This window comes from Gorilla gorilla, chromosome 12 (genome assembly GCF_029281585.2).
Source record: "Gorilla gorilla gorilla isolate KB3781 chromosome 12, NHGRI_mGorGor1-v2.1_pri, whole genome shotgun sequence".
Classification (NCBI taxonomy): Eukaryota; Metazoa; Chordata; class Mammalia; order Primates; family Hominidae; genus Gorilla; species Gorilla gorilla.
The window spans coordinates 106,280,522-106,302,679 of record NC_073236.2 but is presented as its reverse complement, the minus strand read 5'-3'; the positions used below and the strand labels follow the sequence as shown (position 1 = coordinate 106,302,679).

Sequence of the window (22,158 nt, the reverse complement as noted above, 5' to 3'; positions counted from 1 at the left end):
AGTAGATTATTTTAAATGGCATGACATGAGTTGATTCTTTAAAAAAGCCCAATTTAGTAGAAAGGAAATACAATTTCTCTTTTGATAAACATATTTATATTTTCAGTTACTTCCTTTTTTAAAAAAAGTCCCCCAATCTTAGGAAGAATGGAGAAGCAAATAACAAAAAAACCCTAAAAACATTTTTGCCTAGTATGTGTAGCAACAGCTACACCCAGTGGCCAGAGATGAGTGGTGACGGTTTCTAGCTATATTATTATAAAAGGAAAACCTGGAAAGAGCCATTTTTCCATTTATTTAAGGTTTTAGGATAAAAGTCACCTTTCACTAAAATTAGGTTTTAAGGAAATACTCAAGAATCTTTGGGAACAAAAGCCTTAGCTCATTAGCTTGACGCAAGAGTCCAGAATAATTCAGTAGCTAAAATAAAACTCAAACCAAAGAGAGAACTTAACAGATACTTTATTGCTCACCTTTCACACAAAGCACACCTCCAGCCATTTTCTTTCACAGCTTGACAATGTTTACATGTACAAAAACCCAGCAAGAAGCATCATGTCATGTAGATTTCAGTAAGGGAGAATGTAAAACATCAACTCAGCCAGGCTTTTGTTTTCTGCAGCAATAATAAAGGGCCTCCTGCACTTAGCAAAAATCTGTCTTAACTTTGTAGTGCATTTCTTCCATTACAAAAAAAGTTACCTGCTTAAAGCAAACTAACTTGTATTTGCTGAGCCAGTGGTATTAACTCATGCATAAAACAAATTTCGGTTTGCTATTTCTTCTAGCAAATTTCAAGTAAAAATAAGGTTGAAGGAGGAATTTGTTTTGGATGGATGCAGGTCAGTTTGAATTGCTATACTTAACTAAATGCCTACATGTACTATAGGTTCACAACTTAGTTTGCTTTTATAATCTTTATGGATTTTGGCCGTGTTCACGGTTTTCAGAGTTGAGCATATGATACAGTATTCCATCAACAAAATAAGGCTACTGAATGTGCTATCTGCAGAAGAGCTCATTTAATAGGAACTGACCTAAAAGTTCCATCATGAAGCACACGTGGCATAAAAGTCAACCAGGGGCAGAACTGTGCTTGGAAAATAGGCATTGGAATACTTTAAGCAAAACACATATAAATGGTTATTCATATGAGGAAGGTTTCCTAGTAGTAAATCTAAAAAAGTCTAGGTGAATCCTCATTTTCAAAACTGCATATTGAAAACATGAAAACTACTTATTCAAGTAATTTCTTCAAAAAAGTATGCATGTTCTGACTGTGGAATTAGTCTACTGGTCAATTAAAGGCAATTTTAATCACCTTTTAAAAAATTTTTCATAGAAAGGAGAGATGTTATGTGTTTCTCAAATAAACGGCATTATGTAAGTCCAATAAAAAAATCTAACAGAATTGAATGAAGACCTACAAATGCATATGCCAAGCAGGAATCTGCCTGCCACCTGTGGTCTCACATTAATTCAAAATAGGTGCTGAATTCAGGATTCTGAAACTAAGTTTCTATTACTTGAGCTCTAGCAAAATGTAAGGTTCGGTAGCCTCAACTAGTATAATGTCTTCCCTGTCCAAATCCAGAATGATTATACTGATAACCTCCATGCTGGAAATGCTGTTCAAATTGACCCCCTTGGTGATAATTCTGGCTCCCTCTTCCTCCCCAGCCTCCTCCCTGGCCTGCACGACCACCTCGGCCTCCACGACCACCTCGCCCTCCACGACCACCACCACGATCACCATGGTGCCCGCCATCTTGGTATCTATTGTCCTGCTGGTAGCCACCACCCTGGTATCCACTTCCTGTATATGAAGAAGATGTTTGGAAGCCACCATAACCTCCGCCTTGATAGCCACCACTGCTGTGGCCACCATGATAGCCACCTGGCTGGAAACCTGAATCTCGATAACCACCATCTTGGAAGCCACCTCCTCCACCACTCCCTCCATCTGTCCAGCCTCCTTGATGCTTATTTCCTCTTCCTCCCCCTCGGCCACCATGGTCATAGCCACCACGTCCACCTCTCCCGCCTCCTTGTTCATGACCTCCTCGTCCTCCGTATGAGGAATGTTCATAGCCACCTCTCCCTCCTCCTCGGCCTCCTGTTTGCTGCTGGGGGCCATCTTGCCTCTTCTGCCACGGTGGCATCTCTGGGGGTGGAGGTTCGATTTCATTGGGTCTACCACCTCTGTCAGGCACCCTGCCCATCAACACCTACAGAATAGGAAAGATATTTTAAACTTTTATTTTATGAACAGAAATAAATGCATTTGGAAAAAATTAAAGGTATTCTAATCACCTTATTGATGGCACAGGCAGTCTTTTCTCTTATAGAGCCGCTGCTTGTCCTTAAAATCTTTGACAAGTCCTGCCTTGCAGCCAAAAGATGGGCAACAGAAATAGTACTTTTAGGGGATAAGACTGAACGTTTTGGCTGGTAAACCTTGGCTAATTTTTCTGTCTGGCTCTGTTGAAAGAAAAGTGTTCAAAGAGAAATGTCAATTTTCAAAATGACATAAGAAACACATATTAAATAAGTTAAAGGTCTCCAAAATATCTGATAATGATATTTACTAGGCTCTAGATGGTAGGAAAAGTTATATACTCACTACTGCTCCTACATAGTCAAGAACTACCTTAAAAGTACAGCTGCCAGACTTGTTGACACAACAAGGAGTGACAGGGACTGTGGAGGCAGGGGTGGAGTGGGAAGGTGCCCCTTTAGGGTTATGAGGCCAACGTGATAAAAAGGTTCCCCCATCATTGGTCTCAGATCAAACATACTCATTTTCTATTTAAATATAAGAATATAAAGCTATTTCAACAATTTTGCTTTTTAATTTTCCTATCTTTGGTTTCTATGAGGTAATAACTATCTGCTGAATGACCAAGGTCTTTACCTGGATTGTCTCATTTAGCTGAAAAAAAACTTAAGTCTTACCAAATTCTCCAATTGTCTATAAAATCATACCAAATCCAATATTTCTAACTTCTATTAGCAAATTAAATTGTTTAAAGTAGACAAGTAATTTGAAATCAATTTATTATTTTAGTAATTTTCAGAATAACTCCATTTCTCTCACAATAAGAACTTCTCTCTCCAATAAGAACTGTAAAATTCAGATTTGTTAAAAAATAGAAAATTGAAAAATAAATGTTTTCGTCATTGCTGAATAGTTGAAAGAGCCACTACTCAATAACTCACTAAGGAAAAATCCCTATGTGTGTCTTCTATGTACTTCTCCCATAGTTGCCAAGTAGCTAAATTGTTTAGATGTTCAGGGATCATGTCTATAAATAGTCTGCTCTTTTAAATTATTTAATGTGTACCTTAGCTCTGTCAGACCAGCCAAAGGATTGTACAGTGACATCCAAACGTTTTATTAGCAGCTTTCTCCGGACTTCATATTCATTGGCTATGGCTTGGTTAATTGCTTCTATCTTTTCCTGAAGCAAAATTAAAAAGACTAGTTAGAGTTTAAATCTGCTTGATTCTCTGTCCCAAAAGGGCAAAAACTACGTCTGTGTCATTCATAACTGAGATCCCGGCCATTTAACAGTCAAAAGTTCTTATTCCATGTAATATACTAACAATTAATGAAATGATAGGTGACAAAAAGCTGATTCGCAAAACATAATGAAGAGTATGTGAAGTACACAATTCTTATTTATCTTTCCCATAATTTACTGTGTGAAGCTCAGCCCAGTGAAGTTTTTGGCTTGAAGGCAATCCATTTGGCAACGAGAAACATGCACCATACTTAATTTCAGTTTACTTTTATCAGCTGTGTGAAATATTTACAAAGTATGAGAAAAGTGCTTCTAATCTTACACAAATAAAATTATTCTGCAGAAATCCTGAGATTCACAAAATGATTCTAAGGGTGTTCAACCAGAAAACTATGTATAAGAAAACATAATTTAAAAAGCACAAAATGTAAGTGTTGACATGAAAATCACAAACTCTATAGTTCTTTACAAAGTTTACTCAAGATGATTACTACTCACCCAGTGGGCTGGTCCCATTGGCTTCTTCAGTAAAGGCTTTCCCACATGATTAGGTGGAACTTTTGCTAATGTTTCCTTTAACTGACACAAAAACATAAATAAATGAATAAAAACTCTAAAAGTAAAACATCCTCATCTTCCCAATTCCCATCATATCTTGCCATCAAAAGAAGATTCCTGACAGAGGCAAAGGTGGAGGATGTTTTGAAATGCAAATGTAAAAGACCCACAAGATAAAGACACATACTGGTCCCACTCCTCACGCCTACAGAAGTCCTTCATTGCACCTAGAACAGTGCCTGACAACAGTAGGCACTCAATGAACATTTGCTGAATGGATGAATGAACACACAGGAAAATATGGACTATGGAAACACTGCTGCTCCCCTGTAGAGTTCAGCCAAATTTGTGCATCATGGTGCTGGTCTACCCCACAATGCAAATGTACCAATTCTTAAGAGTCCAGCAGATAAGCGTATAGGGAATAACTGTGCTATAACAAATACCGTTCTCTTCTACTCATTTTTGTTAAAATTGCTTGTTCCTAATTAATTATATAGAAAATCTTAACTGATAATGTGTGGTATAAAAATAATTCTAATTTCTTTTCACATACTAGATTATGTTAGCAGTCAACAAATCTATTTTGTCAATTGAAGCATGAGGTTTGAAGTGACTGGATTAAAAAACAAAAATATTAATATCCTTTCTGTCCAGTCAATGGAGAGGAGGGTGGTAACATTTAGTGATAAAGAACTTAAATTGACTGTATCAAAGTTCAATGATAAAATAATTTTTAAAAGGACTGAAATCTTAATCCTTTTTACATTATATCTAGCTTACTTTAGCTTACAAACCAGTGTAAAGTTTCCTTTTTGAAAAAGAAACACGCTAACATGTTTTTAGGAAAATACTAAAATACTAATTTATCTTTAAGGCATCTAGGATTTAAAACCCAAAACTCATTTCGTAACAATTACTTAATAATATATGCACATTAGGTTCCCATTAAGAGAAATTAAATTAATTGCTTCATTTCAAACAAATGTAGGACTATGCCTTTAATACACTACAATTTGGTACTAAAGGTCTTACTTTTTTTTCAATCCCGCTGAAGAATTGGAACATAGTTATATTGGCTGGAGGTTTGGACATTCCTAGAGCAATACATATGCCTTTCAACTCTTGAAAGACCTCACTACCGCCTCCTTCTTGAGCTTTTTTTGGAGGAGCATTCACACAGAGCATTCTGGCAGCTTCTAGTTCTGAGATGAGGTATGCTGAAGTAAACAAAATAAGATTTCAAAATGAGATACAGCTATAGTTATAGTCATAAGTCTGGAGTCACAACTATATAGACCTATTGATATGTAACTGTTAAAGCTGCAAGAATGGATAAAAACAAGAAAGAAAAACTACTTTTACCTGCAAATGAAATAAGAAATAAACTGGTTATGTAATTCAGTTATTTAAGCGATATATAATGTTTAAATGTTAATTTTAAAATAAGCGATTCTCTTTGAAACCGAAGGATCGAGGTAAGTAACATCTAAAAATTTGGATTCTTGAATTCTGGTATTAAGGAACCTCCAGAACAGGGGTTGGCATCTGTTAAAAATTTTGCAAAAGATGGCAGGTGACCAATTTTTAATGACAATTAATTTTTTTTTTTTTACTTCTCACTACTTGTGAGCATCAATGACACAACTACCTTGCTCTCTTGTCTCCCAGTAATTAGGAGCCTGTCCAGAAGAGGTGTGAAACAACATTTATAAGAAGTCAAAGCTTAACTCACAGGAGAAGCAGGAAGGCACCCCAGAGTTCCTTTCCCATGGTCTCCAAATCTTATGTTGCCCTCTGGCTAATCAAAGAGAGCCCTCTTTCATCTATATTCTTCTCAGGACTCCCTTCCCCCTACTTTCCTCACCCCATTCCCTTCAAAACAACAATAAAACCTTCAAAGCACTTCTTGGCATCGTTCCCTTTGTGTCAGTATCATCCCCTTGTGTGCTGATTTCAGCCTGGTATAATGGGGGCTGCAATCTGTTTCAGGTAATTCAGTTGAAGGTATAAATATTCAATCTCATTCCTTTAACATTCCCAAGGACATTTCCATTTTTATAAAAGATGATTAAGAATCATTTGAATCTTAGGATTTCTGGTTATGTGACAAAGTGAGATTCTTCTGACAATATAACGAAACCAGTTTTGGGAAAAGATATTTTCAAGGCCCTCAGGTCCTATTAGAAGTAGAAAAAAGTCAACTTGTGTATCAAATTTCCTATACCCAAAATGTAATGCTAGAAGGACAGAGGCCATAATTTTGGCAAATCATTTCTGAAAGGCTGCCAACTCCTGTTCTAAAACAATAAATGCAGCTGTTTCTGGAAAGGTCATTCTAAATGGATTTGACACTGTAAAATCTTAACATGTTCCATACAGCAAACTGTATTTATGAGTTAAAACGTCAAAACAGTAAAACCCCACTGTTAAGACAACAACCACTGTTTTTGTACATAAGGTTTCATTAGGACACTGCCACACTCACTCATTTATATATTGTCTATGGCTGCTTTCATGCTGTAACAGCAAAGGTATGTAGTTGTGACAGAGAACTTAGGGCCACAAAGCCAAAAATATTTACTATCTGGCCCTTTTAGAAAAAGTTTGCCAACTCTTGTTCTAGAAAATCATATACTATATGATTTAATATATTGGTTCTGTAAATTTGGGATAACATAGTTCAGGTATTCACAAAATTAGGTTGCCAATATAATTATCATGAAAAAACTTTAATCGTAATCAGTATGTTCAAAGCACTGGGAAAGGCACTGAAGATAACATTTTTTAAAACATCAAAAAGATGATCTCTTCCGATAATCTAGTTAGGAATAAAGAATATATGCAAAAATAAAAGATGAATAGTTCTTCATCTATTAGGAACTCAGACATCTTACTTAATTTACGTAAGGGTAACACTCTGAGAACCATAAAAGGCCAATGAAGAGCCAAACAGAGTCCTTAATCTGATACATGAGAGCTTTTCAGCCTCTCACTCAAAGGCTATTCTATTTTGCCAACAATTCTAATGAGGCTGGTTTGTTTTCCCCCCTAAAATACAATGTGATAAAAGATTCAAGTTAGTGAGGTAAGGGTGCTGGAAAAGTAAAATTATAGCATCCAGATGTGACAACTGATACTTCAAAAGATGAGAAATATTTACATAGACCAAGTCGAAAATGAGTACATGTAGGTAAATGCTAGAATGAAAGAGAGGTTACAAACTGGGGAGAATACTTTAGAAAGGGAGAATCGGCAGAAGCAAAGATAAAGAGGGAAACAGTGTGTATATATGTATGTATGAAGAATATAAAAAGTGAGTGACCTCTAGATGATTTAGTCATTTAATTGAAGAGCAAATAGTTGTATATTCTTGAAAAGCATTTGAGGTGATGATAGCACATTAAAATAAAGTCTAGAATTATGACCCTGAGTCCAAAATAATGTTCACTTAAGTCTGCTTAAGAAACAGAAAAGTGTGAAAGGCATTTTATACTTACATTCAAGTGGTTTGTATTAAGTATCAGTGCTAAAAAGGCCAAACTCTGAGCTCTCTGGAAGAATTAGCTATTCAGGGTCATTAGTAAGCATTCCACACAGCTATTATCTTCCTATGTAGATAACATATTCTAAGTGCCAAATATTGGTAAAGGATAAGCAATGCTATAAAGGAAGAATCAGCTGAGTATACTACTATTGAATAAGTTACAGAAATTATACAATATGAAGAATATTAAATGAATATGTAAGAACTACCAGCAGCAATATCAGTATCTAAAGCAACACCTAACCTTACGTCCACATTCCCACAATAACAATCATTTGACAGACAAAGGGGAAGTTACAAAAGTGATTCTGGAATAACTTAGTGCCTAAGTATAATGGCTATGAACACTTTTTTTTTTTTTTAACAGAACCTTAAAAACTGAAGTTATATAATTTTTTCAGAAACCATAATAGAGTTGTAAAGACAAAGATTTTAAAAATCCTCTGAATTGTCTGTCATAATGAGAACTATAATAGCCAGTTAACCAAAGCTTAATGTAAATGTGCTTCAGAATGCTACATAAATTCTGAGTTAAGACTATAGGTTGTATTTATTGGAAAGTTTATAGAAGGCAATAAAATTTTTGAATCTACTTACTGTTTTTCAGTGTGAAGAGACAAAACAGTAGTAAGTATGTAAAAAACATGGAAGGAAAGAACTTTTCATAAAAATTCATTTCTCAGAATAAGTACCAGAACAATGCAAGTATTATTCCAGAATATTTACAAACAAAACCAAAATCCCAAATTACCCAACCACAAAGAAATAGCAACAAGACAAAATACTTTAAATTACATTAACCATTAACTGTGTCTACTATTATAAATGCTTACTCTCCTCAAAGAAATTAATTTCTAAACAAAATCTCCATTATTTCCATACTATCTTCCTAGTATACTTAAAAATGTGCTTCTAGTCTAAAATGCAAGTTTAATGATCACACACTTGAGCAACACTCCAAAACTACCAGTGATCACATTAGGAGAAGCACAACAGCCTGAGTACCACTGAGGCTGAAATATTGAAAGAGTATCAGTTACAAAAACAATAATGCTACCAGTGCACACATCTACCCTCAGCTCCTAAATTGGAAATTTAAGAAAGTTTTATTTTAAAATGAATTTTGAATTATATCCATAATGAAATAAACAAACAAAAAACCATGGTCAGTTTATTAGTCATGGAAAACATAAACAGAAAGTGATAGCTATATTCTAGTAGCCATGAACTTACTGAGCAAGAGGAGGCAGTTCTTCTGAATGAGAAGGCGCTTGGTCACATCTCCAGATGTCAGTGAAAGATACGGGCAGTTCATCTCCCCTAGTAGCCCACTCACCTCAAGCTGGAATTCTTCAGCTTCACTCGGACCTTTTAAGAATTAAAATAATCTTATTTAATGATAGTGATTATTTTTCCATTAGCATAACAATTATTATATATAATTGAAATTGTTAATAGGATTTTCATAACTTGAGTTTTTTCCCCTTCTAATTTATCCTTTCTTACACCACTGCAAAGTTTCTTCTTTTTTTTTCTTTTTTGAGATAAGGTCTCTGAGGCCTAGGCTGGAGTGCAGTGGTGTGATCAGGGCTTACTGTAACCTCAAACCCCTGGGCTTGAAGGATCCTCCTGTTTAACTCTCTGGAATAGCTGGGCCTACAGGTGTACGCTACCATGCCTGGCTAATATTTAGAAAATTTTTTTGTAGAGACTAGGTCTCAGTATGTTGTCTAGGTTAGTGTCAAACTCCTGGCCTCAAGTTATCTTCCCACCTTGGTGTCTTCAAGTGCTGGGATTACTACAGGCATGAGCCACTGCTCCCAATCTAAAATTTTCTTTCTCAGTGTTCATTAGGTCATTCTCTTATTTGGGAGTCTTTAATGGTTCCCTAATTTCTCCCTCATCCAATCTGATTTTTTTCTGTCTGCTTTTCAAGATTCTTCATAGCTGCTTAGGTTTGTTCTTCCCAGCATATTCAGCTATAATCACCTACTTTCCCTCCACAAATATTTCCTGTGTGTGCCAGGCCAGTCTCCTCACTGTCCCATGAATAGCCAGTCTTATTTCCACTCTGTGCCTTCATTTAAGTTATTCCCTGTGACAGATATGTCCTCTACTCTCTTCCCCTCTAGCAAATCCCACCCATCCATCAAAGCCCAGTGGCCTTGCTCCTTGAAGAAACCTTCCTTGTACTTGGCTGAAACTTTACCCTCGTACTTGCTGATTTCCTCTCTCTGTGAACCACAAAGTGGTTCAGCATTTAAGTACTGTACTTGGCCGGGCATGGTGGCTCATGCCTGTAATTCCAGCACTTTGGAAGGCCGAAACGAGTGGATGGTTTGAGTTCAGGAATTTGAGAACAGCCTAAGTAAAGTGGCAAAACCCCGTCTCTAAGAAAAATAACAAAAATTAGCCAGTTGTCGTGGCACATGCCTGTAGTCCCAGCTACTACGGAGGCTGACCTGGAGAATTGCTTGAACCTGGGAAGCAGAGGTTGCAGTGAGCCCAGATCATGCCACTGCACTCCAGCCTGGGTGACAGAGTGAAATCTTGTCTAAAAACAAACAAACGAAAGGACTGTACTTATCTCCAGTTGTTTAATTTGTGCCTAACATTCTCAATTAGAAAAAATTTGAAGACAGCAAACATGACTTACAGTCTTATATTCCCACAGCATATAAAAAAAGGTATAGAGTTCACTGGGTGAACCAAAGGAAAAACAAAGCTCTTTCTTCATTATTTTGATTGTTCTCTATTCACTATCACAAAGGGGAAGAAATTAACAAACTCTGAGAGAGTCACTTGATCACCTGAGTCCATTTTCTAATCTGTTATACAGGAAGCCTACATTATGAATATTTTGCAAACTGTGATCTGTGAGCCCTTTAGTTCCAAAGAGCTCTTTTAGAGGCAGCTGGGAGGATGAGGAGGAAAGAGCTGGGCTAAAGGTACCTCGTCTCTACTTTGTTAGAATACCTTCTAACCTGTTTTACATGTTAGCTTCTGTATCATGTTTCATTTGAGAAAAAGGGGCTCCAGGTTAAAAAGAGGTATCATCTAGTACTGGTGTTTTCAAAGGTTCCTACAGTCTCTGAAACATCTGGTCAAGAGGCAGTATAGCACAGTGTTCAAGCACACTGGCTCAGAACTTGACTACTGTTCTGGGGTTGAAACCAGGCTTCACCCCTACAGGTTGTATGACCTCAGGCAATGTATTTAAATTCTCTGGGCTTTCTTGTTAAAGGTATAACAGTAATGAAACCTGCCTCATAGGGTTGCCCTGAGGTTTAATGAGCTAACACATATCAAGTGTTTAGAACACAGTGAGTATGCAATAAATGTAAGCTGTTGCTATCGTTACTGTTACACTATACTCTCCTTAATAATTAGAACTGAATGCAACTAACACGTACACATTAAATATACTAGCATGCAAGCCATCATCCTCCACAAACTAACACAGGAACAGAAAAAAAAACACCACATGTTCTCACCACTAAGTGGGAGTTAAAAAATGAGAACACATGGACAACACACACCCGGGCCTGTTGTGGGTTAGAGGGCGAGGAGAGGGAACTCAGAGGACAGGTCAATAGGTGTAGCAAACCACCATGGCACACGTATCCCTATGTAACAAACCTGCATGTTCTACACATGTATCCCGGAACATAAAGTAAAAAAAAAAAAAAAAAAAAAATATATATATATATATATATATATATATATATATATATATACACACACACACACACACATACACACACATATATATACACATATATATACACACATATACATACACACATATATATACACACACACACACACTAGCATGCAAGAAGGTGAGCTCTTCAAAATGTGATTATGTGGAAAAAAAGGAATTATACATATAGCTCTCCATAAGGGTGGGTTAACAGGTGAGTATTTTCCTTGGTCTCCTATTATAGGTTTACCTACAGCAGGAAGGAACCAGATGGTAGAGTGGTAGGTTCCAAGCTTTTGCCTCTTTTGCAGTGTCGACAAACTAGTGCAACAGTGGAAACAAAATTGGTAAATGCAGAACAGCTCTCAGATCCATAAATTTGATTGTCCTGGATCTCACTGTGATGTATCTAACGACGCATTCTTATGATAAACAAAATGTCTTAACAAAGTGTTCTCTTTCTCCCCAAGCATAACAGAATAATAATCTGGTAATCCTAAAAGAAAAATATCCCAGTATCTAGTTCTAGCTATCAATCTAGGATCTTACATTTAACATCTTACAAAATATAGGAAGTTCATACATTCTATGCTTGTGGTCTCCATTTCTCTGTATCCCAGTAATAGGGTCTTTTCAGCCTCCACGAATTTTTAAGTTACATGACTTTATTCTGGTATTTCAACTTCTGAATCACCTCTAAAAACAACGGAGGGAAAAAAAATCTTGGCTTCTTTACAAATTTTTTACATTTACAAAAACTTGCAACTTTCAGCTTTAGTATTGATAATGTTCAGTTGACAATACCTCAATGTTATTTTTATACTTTGTACCTAAAAGTGAATGTTTACTTACTGTTAGTTGCTTGCACGTTTTCCTCTAGTTTACAGAGCACTCTTAATTCAGACACCAGCCAAGCACAGAGTTTGGTAAACTCGGGGGAACTGGCTCCAGCAGAGACTGCCTGAGAGAGCGCTCCATCTTCCAACAATGGGCCCTTGTAACTGGTGAGCAAGAAATTACATTTCAGAAGAAAATACAATCATACCTAATATAGTACAGATAAAACATATCTATGTCTTATTTATATAAGCAATAATTTAATAAAGATAAGTTAATACTTATCTTTATTTTAAATGGACAAACATAAACATAATTTAGAACTATACTGAACCATTACAAAAAGCAGCTAAATGGTAGCTGCATTTCAACCTTTCAAAATGTAGGTGAATATCTAACAGAATTGCATATACTACTAAATTATGTCAACTTCCGTACATTTACTAAAAGCTTCCATTGTAAAAAGATTTTCTTACTGTAATTGAATTGAGTATTAAAAGCAAATTAACAAGTAATAGCTAATTATACTGTAACTTATTTCAGAAATAAAACTTAGGTTATCTTTTCTAAAAATTTTCCAGAAAACAACTAGATTATGTTTTTATTTTGAGATGAGGTCTTGCACTGTCACCTAGGCTGAAGTGCAGTGAAGGTACAAGCCACCAAACCTGGCTTTTTTTTTATTTTTTATAAAATAGCCAGGGGTCTTACTATGTTGCCCAGGCTTAGTTAGGTTTTTAATGACTCCCTTTAAAAGTAAAAACTTTCCGGTTAACCATTTATATCATTTTTATAAATTTAATGCCAGTTAAGACTAGTAAGACATTCTAGTACCAAAGAAACGTCAGGTTAGCTTAATAAATATTGGCAGTTAATGAACTGGTGCATCTGAATCCTAATCCTTTGTAAGTGATTCCAATATAATTTTTTAAAATTTAAAAATGTTCAAACATTCATAAAAGATGACAGCCATAACGAACTCCAATCACCAATATTCTAAAATATAAGATTTCTGTCACTCCAAGTAATCTTAAATACATATTATTCAGATTGCTTTACATTCTCTTAAATATTGATAATAATGCTTACTTAAGATGATACAATAAATATGCTTAAGATAATACAATGTTTAGGCCAGGCGTGGTGGCTCACGCCTGTAATCCCAGCACTTTGGGAGGCCGAGGCAGGCGGATCACGAGGTCAGGAGATCAAGACGATCCCGGCTAACACGATGAAACCCCATCTCTAATAAAAATACAAAAAAATTAGCCAGGCATGGTGGAGGGCGCCTGTAGTCTCAGCTACTCAGGAGGCTGAGGCAGGAGAATGGCTTGAATCCGGGAGGCAGAGCTTGCAGTTAGCCGAGATCGCACTACTGCACTCCAGCCTGGGCGACAGAGCAAGACTCCGCATCAAAAAGAAAAAAAAAAAGATAATATAATGTTGAGAACTACAGGTATGTTAGAGAAATGACAGTTCTCAATCCCTTTAAAATATGATTATAGGTTTACACAGTATATGCAACAAAATGAAAACAAATCATACATAAAAAAATGAGATCACATGTAGTCTGGCATCTAGATTTATAAACTATGTACTATTAGACACTGAAATCAAAAGACTAGGCCTAAAAGTTTCTCCTTGAGTTTCACATTTAGACTTCATTAGTTTATTCAACAAGTAGTTACTGAATTCCTACTGTGTGCCAGGTAAGAGATAAAAGATAGTCATTTGCCGGGATCAATGGCATACACCTGTAGTCCCAGCTACTCCGGAGCCTGACGTGGGAGGATCGCTTGAGGCTAGGAGTTCGAGACCAGCCTGGTCACCAGAGCGAGACCTCATCTCTTAATAAATAAATAAATAGAAAAGGTAGTCATTCAATTCTAGTATTTCTCCGTGAATCCTTTAAAAGTACATTTCAATTAATTAAGGCTGACTTTTAATGTTTGAATGCCACCAAACTAAGTAGTTAAGGTTAAAATTTATAACAGTTTTCAGAAAATCCATGGTTTACATTACACTCTATCTCAAGTAGTTATGTGATTACAATTACTACAGTAACAATTACTTGTACAGTACCCAAAAGAATAAAAAGTTAAAAAAAGGAGGGTGAAAAAAAAGACAATAATGGGAAGAAACAGCATCCGTGGCCAATTCTTAAGTGACCACTATCCATGCAGAAAGACTACATTTAATAAGGTCTACCCCCTTTCTTTCATTCCACTCATTCCACTACAGTACTATAGTGTCACTTATTCCAGAAAGAAGCTTCTAGGATTTCATTTCCTTTCCCAGTAAAGGGACCCTCCTCAGGGCTCCTCACAGCATATTTTCCCAGTATCCTGTGAACCCCTCTTCCACCTCACCTTGTACCCTAAGGGCCCAACACTGCCACAAAGCAACTGTTCCTAAAAAAGTCCTAATGAATGAATGGTTTCATGTGTGAACAAGCGATTCAGTCTGAGATGTCAACTAAAGAGACTATTTTGCTGAATGACTTTAACATATGCCCTAATGAAAGAAAGAAGCCCCCTAAAGTCTGGAATATTTATAAAAATTTAGAGCAAGTTTCCAAGAAAAGAACAATAGTATTTCACTGTGACAAAGAGAGATGATAAGCAAGACTACTTCGTTCCTAAAAATTTCTACTAGGGTAGTAAATTATTCAAATAGGCAGACTTTGGGAATCCTCAAGGTGTTTTTTCCTAAAGAAAGGTTTCTCTCAAAGGTTTCCTTGTCATGGAAAAACCTGAGAGAAAATTTTGATAAAGAACTTGTTACTTAGAAATACAGCTAGCTAAATCTGTACTTTGTTTTGATACCGTACCTGTAGGTAAGTATCTAACCATACAATTTGTTTCTGGAACCACATTTAGCCCAAGAGGGTCCACGTTCTCAAGTTTAATAGAGTACACTGATCTGGGTGACCCAGTGAGATAACAAACCCTATTTCCAGCTTCTAGATACTGATGAATTATGGTTGAATAACTATCAGGAGAAGGAGAGACAAAATGCAAAACAAATACGCAGGTTCTTCGTGGGTGAAGACGACCCTGGTCTAATGGGGCTCAACGAGGCAGAGTATCACAGAGTCAAAGCAAACTGCTGGTGGTTCCCAGGGACGTGGTGATAGGTTAGATGCACAAGTGAGCTGGCCAGCGGAACAGATGCAGCGCCCATACAAGTGGCTTAGCGAAGCCTGGGTGCATGCAGAGATGACTGGGCAAAGGAGAAATTTTGAGAGAACTGGGGTGGGGTAGGAGGAGGGGCTCAAGATGGGAGTAGGAAATCTGGAGAACAAGTAGGAAAGCAGAATCAACTTTGGCAACCTTTAGAGTTGAGGGGTTAAGGGGTAGGGCAGGAGGATGAAGCGAGGAGAGAAGCTCGGGGAGTGGGGGTGGCGAGAACCAGAGCCCAGACAATGACACGCATGACTGACAAACGCTGCGGGTAGCTCGCCTGCAGGGAGCACTGGGCAGGCCTAGGGGTGTTGGGATTGGGGGACCCCGAGCTAGCAGTGCAGACAGTGGACGTGGCATTGGGGGTGCCGGGGCCAAAGGGAAGCGACAGCCAGGAGCCACGGGGTGCGGCGTGGAGAGGCAGGTGTCTCAGACTGGGGCGCAGGAGGTGTTCCCAGGGGGCCGGCAGCGTGGGGCTTGGGAGACCCGTGCCCTGACAGTCTTACCCTAGATCTTCCAACGACTCCAAGATGTCAGTCTCCATGAGGTCACACTCCATGCTACTGTGGTATTCAAATTTCCGAGTCGTCAGGCTCCCCTCTTCGCCGGCAACGCGTACACTCGCGCATGCGCGACTTCCCCGGAACTTCCAAATCGACAGCTGGCGCCTCAGCTCCCGCACTGCGCATGTCCGGAGCGTGCGCAAGAAACTTGGTCCCACCGACCGCCCCACCCCTGCCCACTAAAGAATTACAAGGCCCGCAGTTTTGCACATGCGCGTTACTGGATAGTGAAGTCAGCCGCCCAGAGAAGGGCAGGAGGACCGGCTGCGTGGCAGCTGGGCGTGGCGACCACGCGAAGGGGAGCGCTCTCGGCTCTCTTTATTGGGTGTACGCATGTGCGAATGTAGGGGGCGCGGCGGGCCGTGAAGGAGCTTGGAGAGTCTCGGGGCTCGTGTGGAGTCGGCTGTGAAACCGAGTCTCTGCATCCCAGACAGGAGATCGCGTGGCTCTTCGTAGGGTGCCGGCATGTGCTAGCCTTAGCTTGCAGGTCGTGGAGAAAGGGAGAATTCTTGCGCTCCCGTCTTCAGGACGCGGGTGCGGGCCAAGTGCAGACGGCAGATAGCGTGCCATTTGATTTCCTCGTGGCTGCAGTAGCTTTATTTCAGGGTTAGGGATGAGCCAACTTTCCGTAGACTATGGATGTTCAGAAAGTTGGGTCGTTTTCCCTCATGCATTCTCTATCTGATGTCTAAAGCCCTTCCCAGACACTAAGCATGTTATTTTAAGGAGAAGGTGAGCTTCACTCCATAGCAAATAGAATAGAATATTTTTAAATCCACGTAGTTTAGACAGTGAATAAAATTTTTGGCTGTACTGTCATTACTTTTGACATTATTTGCCCGGGTGAAACACTGAGTTCACGATGTGGATGTGTTGTGATATCTTGGCAGTTACTGAGGGTGTGCTTAGAAATTACTGAAAAATGAGAAATGTTTTCAAAGTGATGGCGTATTTAGAAAACTATATTTAACCTAAGTTGGCATACTGTTAAATCGTGTAGGCATTTAATTAAAGAGTTTTCATATTGATACCTGTTGATTTTATTCTATAGTTCTCAAGCATTTTTGTGTCTGATGGATAGATGTTCCTATCCTTAGTAGTACCTTTTTCTTTTTTTTTTTTTTTTTTTAATGAGACGTAGCCTTGCTCTGTCGCTCAGGCTGGAGTGCAGTGGCGCGATCTCCGCTCACTGCAAGCTCCGCCTCGCGGGTTCACGCCATTATTCTGCCTCAGCCTCCCAAGTAGCTGGGACCACAGGCGTTCACCACCACACCCAGCTAATTTTTTGTATTTTTAGTAGAGACGGGGTTTCACCATGTTAGCCAGGATGGTCTCGATCTTCTGACCTTGTGGTCCGCCCGCCTTGGCCTCCCAAAGTGCTGGGATTCCAGGCGTGAGCCACCGCGCCCGTCCAGTAGTACCTTTTTCAGTTTCCTTATTTTGCATCATCTGAAGTGGGGGTAGGTTTTCTGCACTTACCATGTGCACTTGATATGGCCCATTATGATGCAGTCACCATAAGGCTGTGTGAATATTAGTCACATTCTACAGATGAGGACACTAAGGCTGAGTGGCTTAATAATCTTCAGCAATCTTAATGCCTGTAAGTATGAAACTAGATTTTGAGATTGAGGTATATCTAAATCCATATTCCTTCTTATTTGACTAGTCAAATAAGGATTTATACGCAGGATGTGAAAAGAGGAAAATTTAGCTAGTTGAATTTGTTTAAACTTGTATATATTGTACATAATTACCTTATAATAATGGAATAATTATTTTCCTCATAGGGTTGTTGAAGGTGCTAAACAAAGTCATGCCTAATACAAAAATCAATTTTGAAAGAAAAAGAGTTTCATTCTTGACTCACTTTTGATGTAAGCTGTGTTCAATATTGAACTAATATTGAATATAATATTGTGTTCAATATTAGTGAATGAACGAGTGATGACTTCCCTAAAAGTATTAGTATTCCCTTTCTTTCTTTAAAAAAAATCCAGCTTTTGCAGGAATAGTATTTTCTTTCTAATTCACATCGTTAGCTTAAATGAAGGATTGCTGATATGAAATTTTTATATATTATGGTTTAAAGTAATTCTACAATGGCTTTCTCTGCAATTAAAAAAAGCTTTTAAATACTACTTAAACAAAATTGTGTTCCCTACCAGGCAGGCTCAGAAAGAAAGAAAAAAAATTGTCATCATTTTAATGGGATCTACGAGGAATCTTTTGCATTTTATTTAGAAATTATTTATGTTTATAATGGAACCTGATATCTGAAGACCTCTTTGAAACTGAGTTTACTAGAATGAAAGGAACAATGATTTGGAAGTGAGGAAGCTCTGGTTTTTGCATCAGATCAGTATAAGAAAGAATTTTCTAACACTCTAAGAGTAGTCTTAAAGTGACTTAGGTATCGTTGAGAGATGATGAGCTTCCTGTCTAGAAGGTGTTCACCTAGAGGCTGAATAATTGCTTAAGGGTACTCTTGTGAGAAGGCACACCCACAAGTGCCAGCACACGCCGTTTTACTGATGACTTTGATTCTAGATTCTTTCTCAAAAAAGAATATAAAATACCAACTTAAAACCCTTCTAGGGTCTGGCGCGGTAGTTCAGACCTGCAATCCCAGCACTTTGGGAGGCTGAGGCAGGAGGATTACTTGAAGCCAGGGGTTCAAGACCAGCTTGAGCAACATAGCAAGACTCTGTCTCTGTTAAAAAAAAAATTAATTAAAAATGACTTCCAGGTGGGACCCAAGTGAGGCAGAGGGGCAGGGGCTGGCAGACCAGCGGTAAGCATGGCATATCAGGGCCTCACCATACCTCTCATTGCAATGAGCGTGTTTTAGGGCTTCACTGGTTTCTTCATGCCTTGGTTCATCCCTAAGGGTCCTAACTAGGGAGTTATCATTACCATGTTGGTGACCTGTTCAGTTTGTTGCTGTCTCTTTTGGCTGATTGCAATCCTGGCCAACTCAACCCTCTCTTCAGACTGCAGTTGAAACATGAAATCATCTGGTATCCGAAGTGTCATTGGCCTTGAGCAAGACAGGCTTTACAGTGCTCAGTCTTAGCAGTCATGAGAAAAGAATTCCTTCTAGATGCAAAATCCAAACCACACCACTTTTCTTGACTTGCTTATTTTGGGCATCAGCTGCCTTAAACATTCACACCACATTTGAATGTCTAACACAATGCAGCATTTTTTTCTTCAACTTTTTTATGCTTTAATGAATTATGTGCCTACTTAACCTAAACTGTGCCAACTCCTCAAAATGATAATGCACTCTTTTGAGAGAGAAGATGCTTTTCTTCTGAGAAATGTGTTATTATGTCCTTGGAATTTGTGGATTTGTAGATGGCTCCTGCCTTCTCATAACATGGGAGTCAGTGAACTATTTAGAACGTACTGCCTGACAAGACTCCAGTGGGGCAGTCAGTAGGAGAGGACGTTCAGAGGAAAGAGCTCTCCCAACAGAATTACACCAAATTATGTGTTCTTTTTTTTTTCTTTCTTCCTTTTTAAACAGAGTTTTGCTCTGTCGCTCCCCCTGAAGTGCAGTGGTGATCTCGTAGCCTCAACCTCCTGGGCTCAAGTGATCCTCCTGCCTCAGCCTCCCAAGTAGCTAGGACTACAGCCGCTGGCCACCATGCCTGGCTAAGTTTTTTAATTTTTTGGTAGAGACGGTTTTGTCATGTTGCCCAGGCTGGTCTCAAAATCTTGGGCTCAAGCAATCCGCCCACCTTGGCCACTGCGCCCCGTCATGAGCCACCACATCCGGCCCAAGGTATATTTTTAGTATGAATTTCTCATTTCTGCCATCTTTTGGAATAAATCACTTTTCTGTTTTCTATAGATAAAATAAAATATAAAATAAAGCTTTTCTAGTGTCCCATCTTTGAGGGAGTCTGGTTACTGTCCATATTCTTAACTGCTGCTGCTACAGATTACCACAAATTTAGAGGCTTAAAACAAGACAGATTTATTATCTTACAGCTCTGGAGGTCAGACACCTGAAATGGATCTCACCTGGCAAAAATGGGCAGGTTTGCATTTCTTCTGGAATCTCTAGGAGAGAATCTGTTTTCTTCCCTGTTTTGGTTTCTAGAGGCCACCCACCTTCTTTGGCTTGTGACTCCCCCTCCTTCATCAAGACCAGCAACACCACTCCGACCCCTGCTACATGGTAGTCATGCCCTCTTACCTTCCTACCTCCCTCTTTTACTTACAAGGACCCCCATCCTTGTGCCAGATAATCCAGAATAATCTCCCAACCTCAAGATCTTCAATTTAACCACACCTGCAAAGTCCCTTTTTCCATACTCTCATGTTCCAACGATTATGATGCAGATAGTTTTCGGGGGAGGGGGGTCCATACCACACTGCCTTTCCTGGAGATTAGAAACAATGAATGATCTTAAAGATCAGCCTTTTCTAGCTCTTCTTGAAAAGAATAAAGACAAATTATTTTTTTCACTTGTGAAAGAAATGTAAATGGGAAAATTGAAAACTGATTTCAGTTTCCAGAGGAACATGTTTTATAAGTCATAACCTTAAAAATTATTAGAAGGTTTTTAATTATATAGTAATTAAAAATTTATGCAGCTGACATCTTTAAGAAAGTTACTTCTAGCATCTTTAGAAGTAATTTTTTATCATGGAAAAGAGGTAGGTATAAGCTCAAAATATAAGATTTGTCATGGATTGGTTTCTAAGAGATGATTAAATAGGCATCTAAAACAAATAACTTTCTATCAAAAATAAAAGAACACTGTCTGAAAAATAGCAGCATTTTCCATTTTTAATGAATTTATCTTTAGAATGACCCTCCAGCAAGGAGAAAATAGAAAGATCATAGATTTACTGGTGTTGCTCAGAAATGCAAGTTTGTGTATGTTGCTAAATAAAGTCCTTTTCAGCTCGCACAGTGAAAGCACAACTCTTTTTTTTTTTAAGTTAGCATGTAGAATTAAATCTTGTATGGTCTCAAATACTTTATATTACTAAAGAATGCTGCTTTTTCAAATCATTCCTCTGGCTATGTTAGTATAGTTTCTGAGCCCTGGCAATTTTTAGAGAATATTACAAAGTTTGAGAACAACATCTTGCCTGTGTTTAAACTAAACAAAGGAAGTGGTGTGTGTGTGTGTATATATATATATACACACACACACATTCACACACACAAATGTGTATATATATACAAAAACACACACACAGATATATCCAGATCTTTCCAGAATAAAAGCTCCAAATTTGATTTCTGTTGTTCTCCCAACAAAGCTTCAGCCTAGTTGCCATGTTCTGCAATCAGGCACACAGTGAACCAGATAGAAACCCATCTAATTTGGATGCAGTAAGAGCTTATTAGACTGTAGCCTAGAGGTAATAAACTAGCCTTCACACCAGACCAAGTGTTGTATTTTGTTTGGCTTGTTTAATAAGTTAAAGAACTGAGCTTACATTTAAAAGTTTGGAGATTTTATTTTAAAAATCTGAGTGTCTGGCTTTTCTGGGGGAGAAAACATCTGCTGATTTGGCAGCATTGGAGGAAACTCATTGCCCATAAAGGCAATGATTGGCTTGGGTTGAGCAGGTTGCCCGTTCAACATGGGGTATGGATCTACCAGTTCCCTCTGTTTTCTGGACCCTGTAAGTCACACATTATGTCATATGTGTGAACATCCAGGCATTTATTTGCCCTGCATTATGGTTTGGGATTTCCAACCTTGTTTAGTCTTTTACTTCTTAAGCAGGTCTATCACTTTTTCTACCCTGTCTCCCATGGGCCTCTCCTCCTTTCTCTGCCTATTCCAGTCTCATGGAACTCCTCCTGGTCACTTAACATAACTTGCCCTTTCATGCCTCTATACTTTTGTACAAACTTTGCCTGGAATCCTGTTTCCCTCATTCTCTGCCTGGCAGATTCCTCCTGCTCAGTCTTTGAGACTCAGTTTGGGAGAAGCCTTCTCTAACTGCCTTGGGCACTCATTCTCTCCTCCCAAGCCTTCCTTAGCATTTTGGCACAGGCAGCTTCAGGTGAGCACACACATAAACCCTCTGCTCTGTCAACTACTTGGTTCACGTCTTACCCTGTCCTCATATCACAGGCCGACTAGTTCTTCTTGCCTGCTGCCCTAAAAGAACCAGTGAGAACTGGTATTGCAGCAAAGTAAGAGTTTAGTAATCGTAGGTCTGGCCAAGCAATAACAGGGAGAAATTTCTCAGATCTGTCTCCCTG

General features: G+C 38.5%; 1 protein-coding gene and 1 pseudogene across 1 annotated transcript; one reads left to right on the top strand and one right to left on the bottom strand.

Moving 5' to 3' along the window:
* Positions 1-446: 446 nt before the first annotated feature.
* On the bottom strand, positions 447-16,863 carry FAM98A (family with sequence similarity 98 member A). The gene is made up of 8 exons (XM_004029085.4): positions 15,858-16,863; positions 12,185-12,333; positions 8,863-8,997; positions 5,118-5,302; positions 4,023-4,103; positions 3,345-3,461; positions 2,314-2,481; positions 447-2,228 (listed from the first exon to the last, which is right to left on the bottom strand). The coding sequence occupies exons 1-8, from the start codon at positions 15,908-15,910 to the stop codon at positions 1,560-1,562; spliced, it is 1,557 nt and encodes a 518-aa protein (XP_004029134.1). The 5' UTR covers positions 15,911-16,863; the 3' UTR covers positions 447-1,559.
* A 1,851-nt stretch (positions 16,864-18,714) lies between these two features.
* LOC101146223 (V-type proton ATPase subunit e 1-like) lies at positions 18,715-18,959 on the top strand (annotated as a pseudogene).
* The last annotated feature ends 3,199 nt before the right edge of the window (positions 18,960-22,158 follow it).

What these genes read in the sequence shown, in the direction of transcription:
- FAM98A (XM_004029085.4), bottom strand. Translation starts at nt 15,910, where the DNA reads ATGGAGTGTGACCTCATGGAGACTGACATCTTGGAGTCGTTGGAAGAT. An exon ending in TCAGCGGGATTGAAAAAAAA is followed by an intron (nt 4,104 to 5,117) that starts GTAAGACCTTTA and finishes TTTTTGTGTCAG; the next exon opens with TTAAAGGAAACATTAGCAAA. An exon ending in CTGCCTGTGCCATCAATAAG is followed by an intron (nt 2,229 to 2,313) that starts GTGATTAGAATA and finishes CCTATTCTGTAG; the next exon opens with GTGTTGATGGGCAGGGTGCC.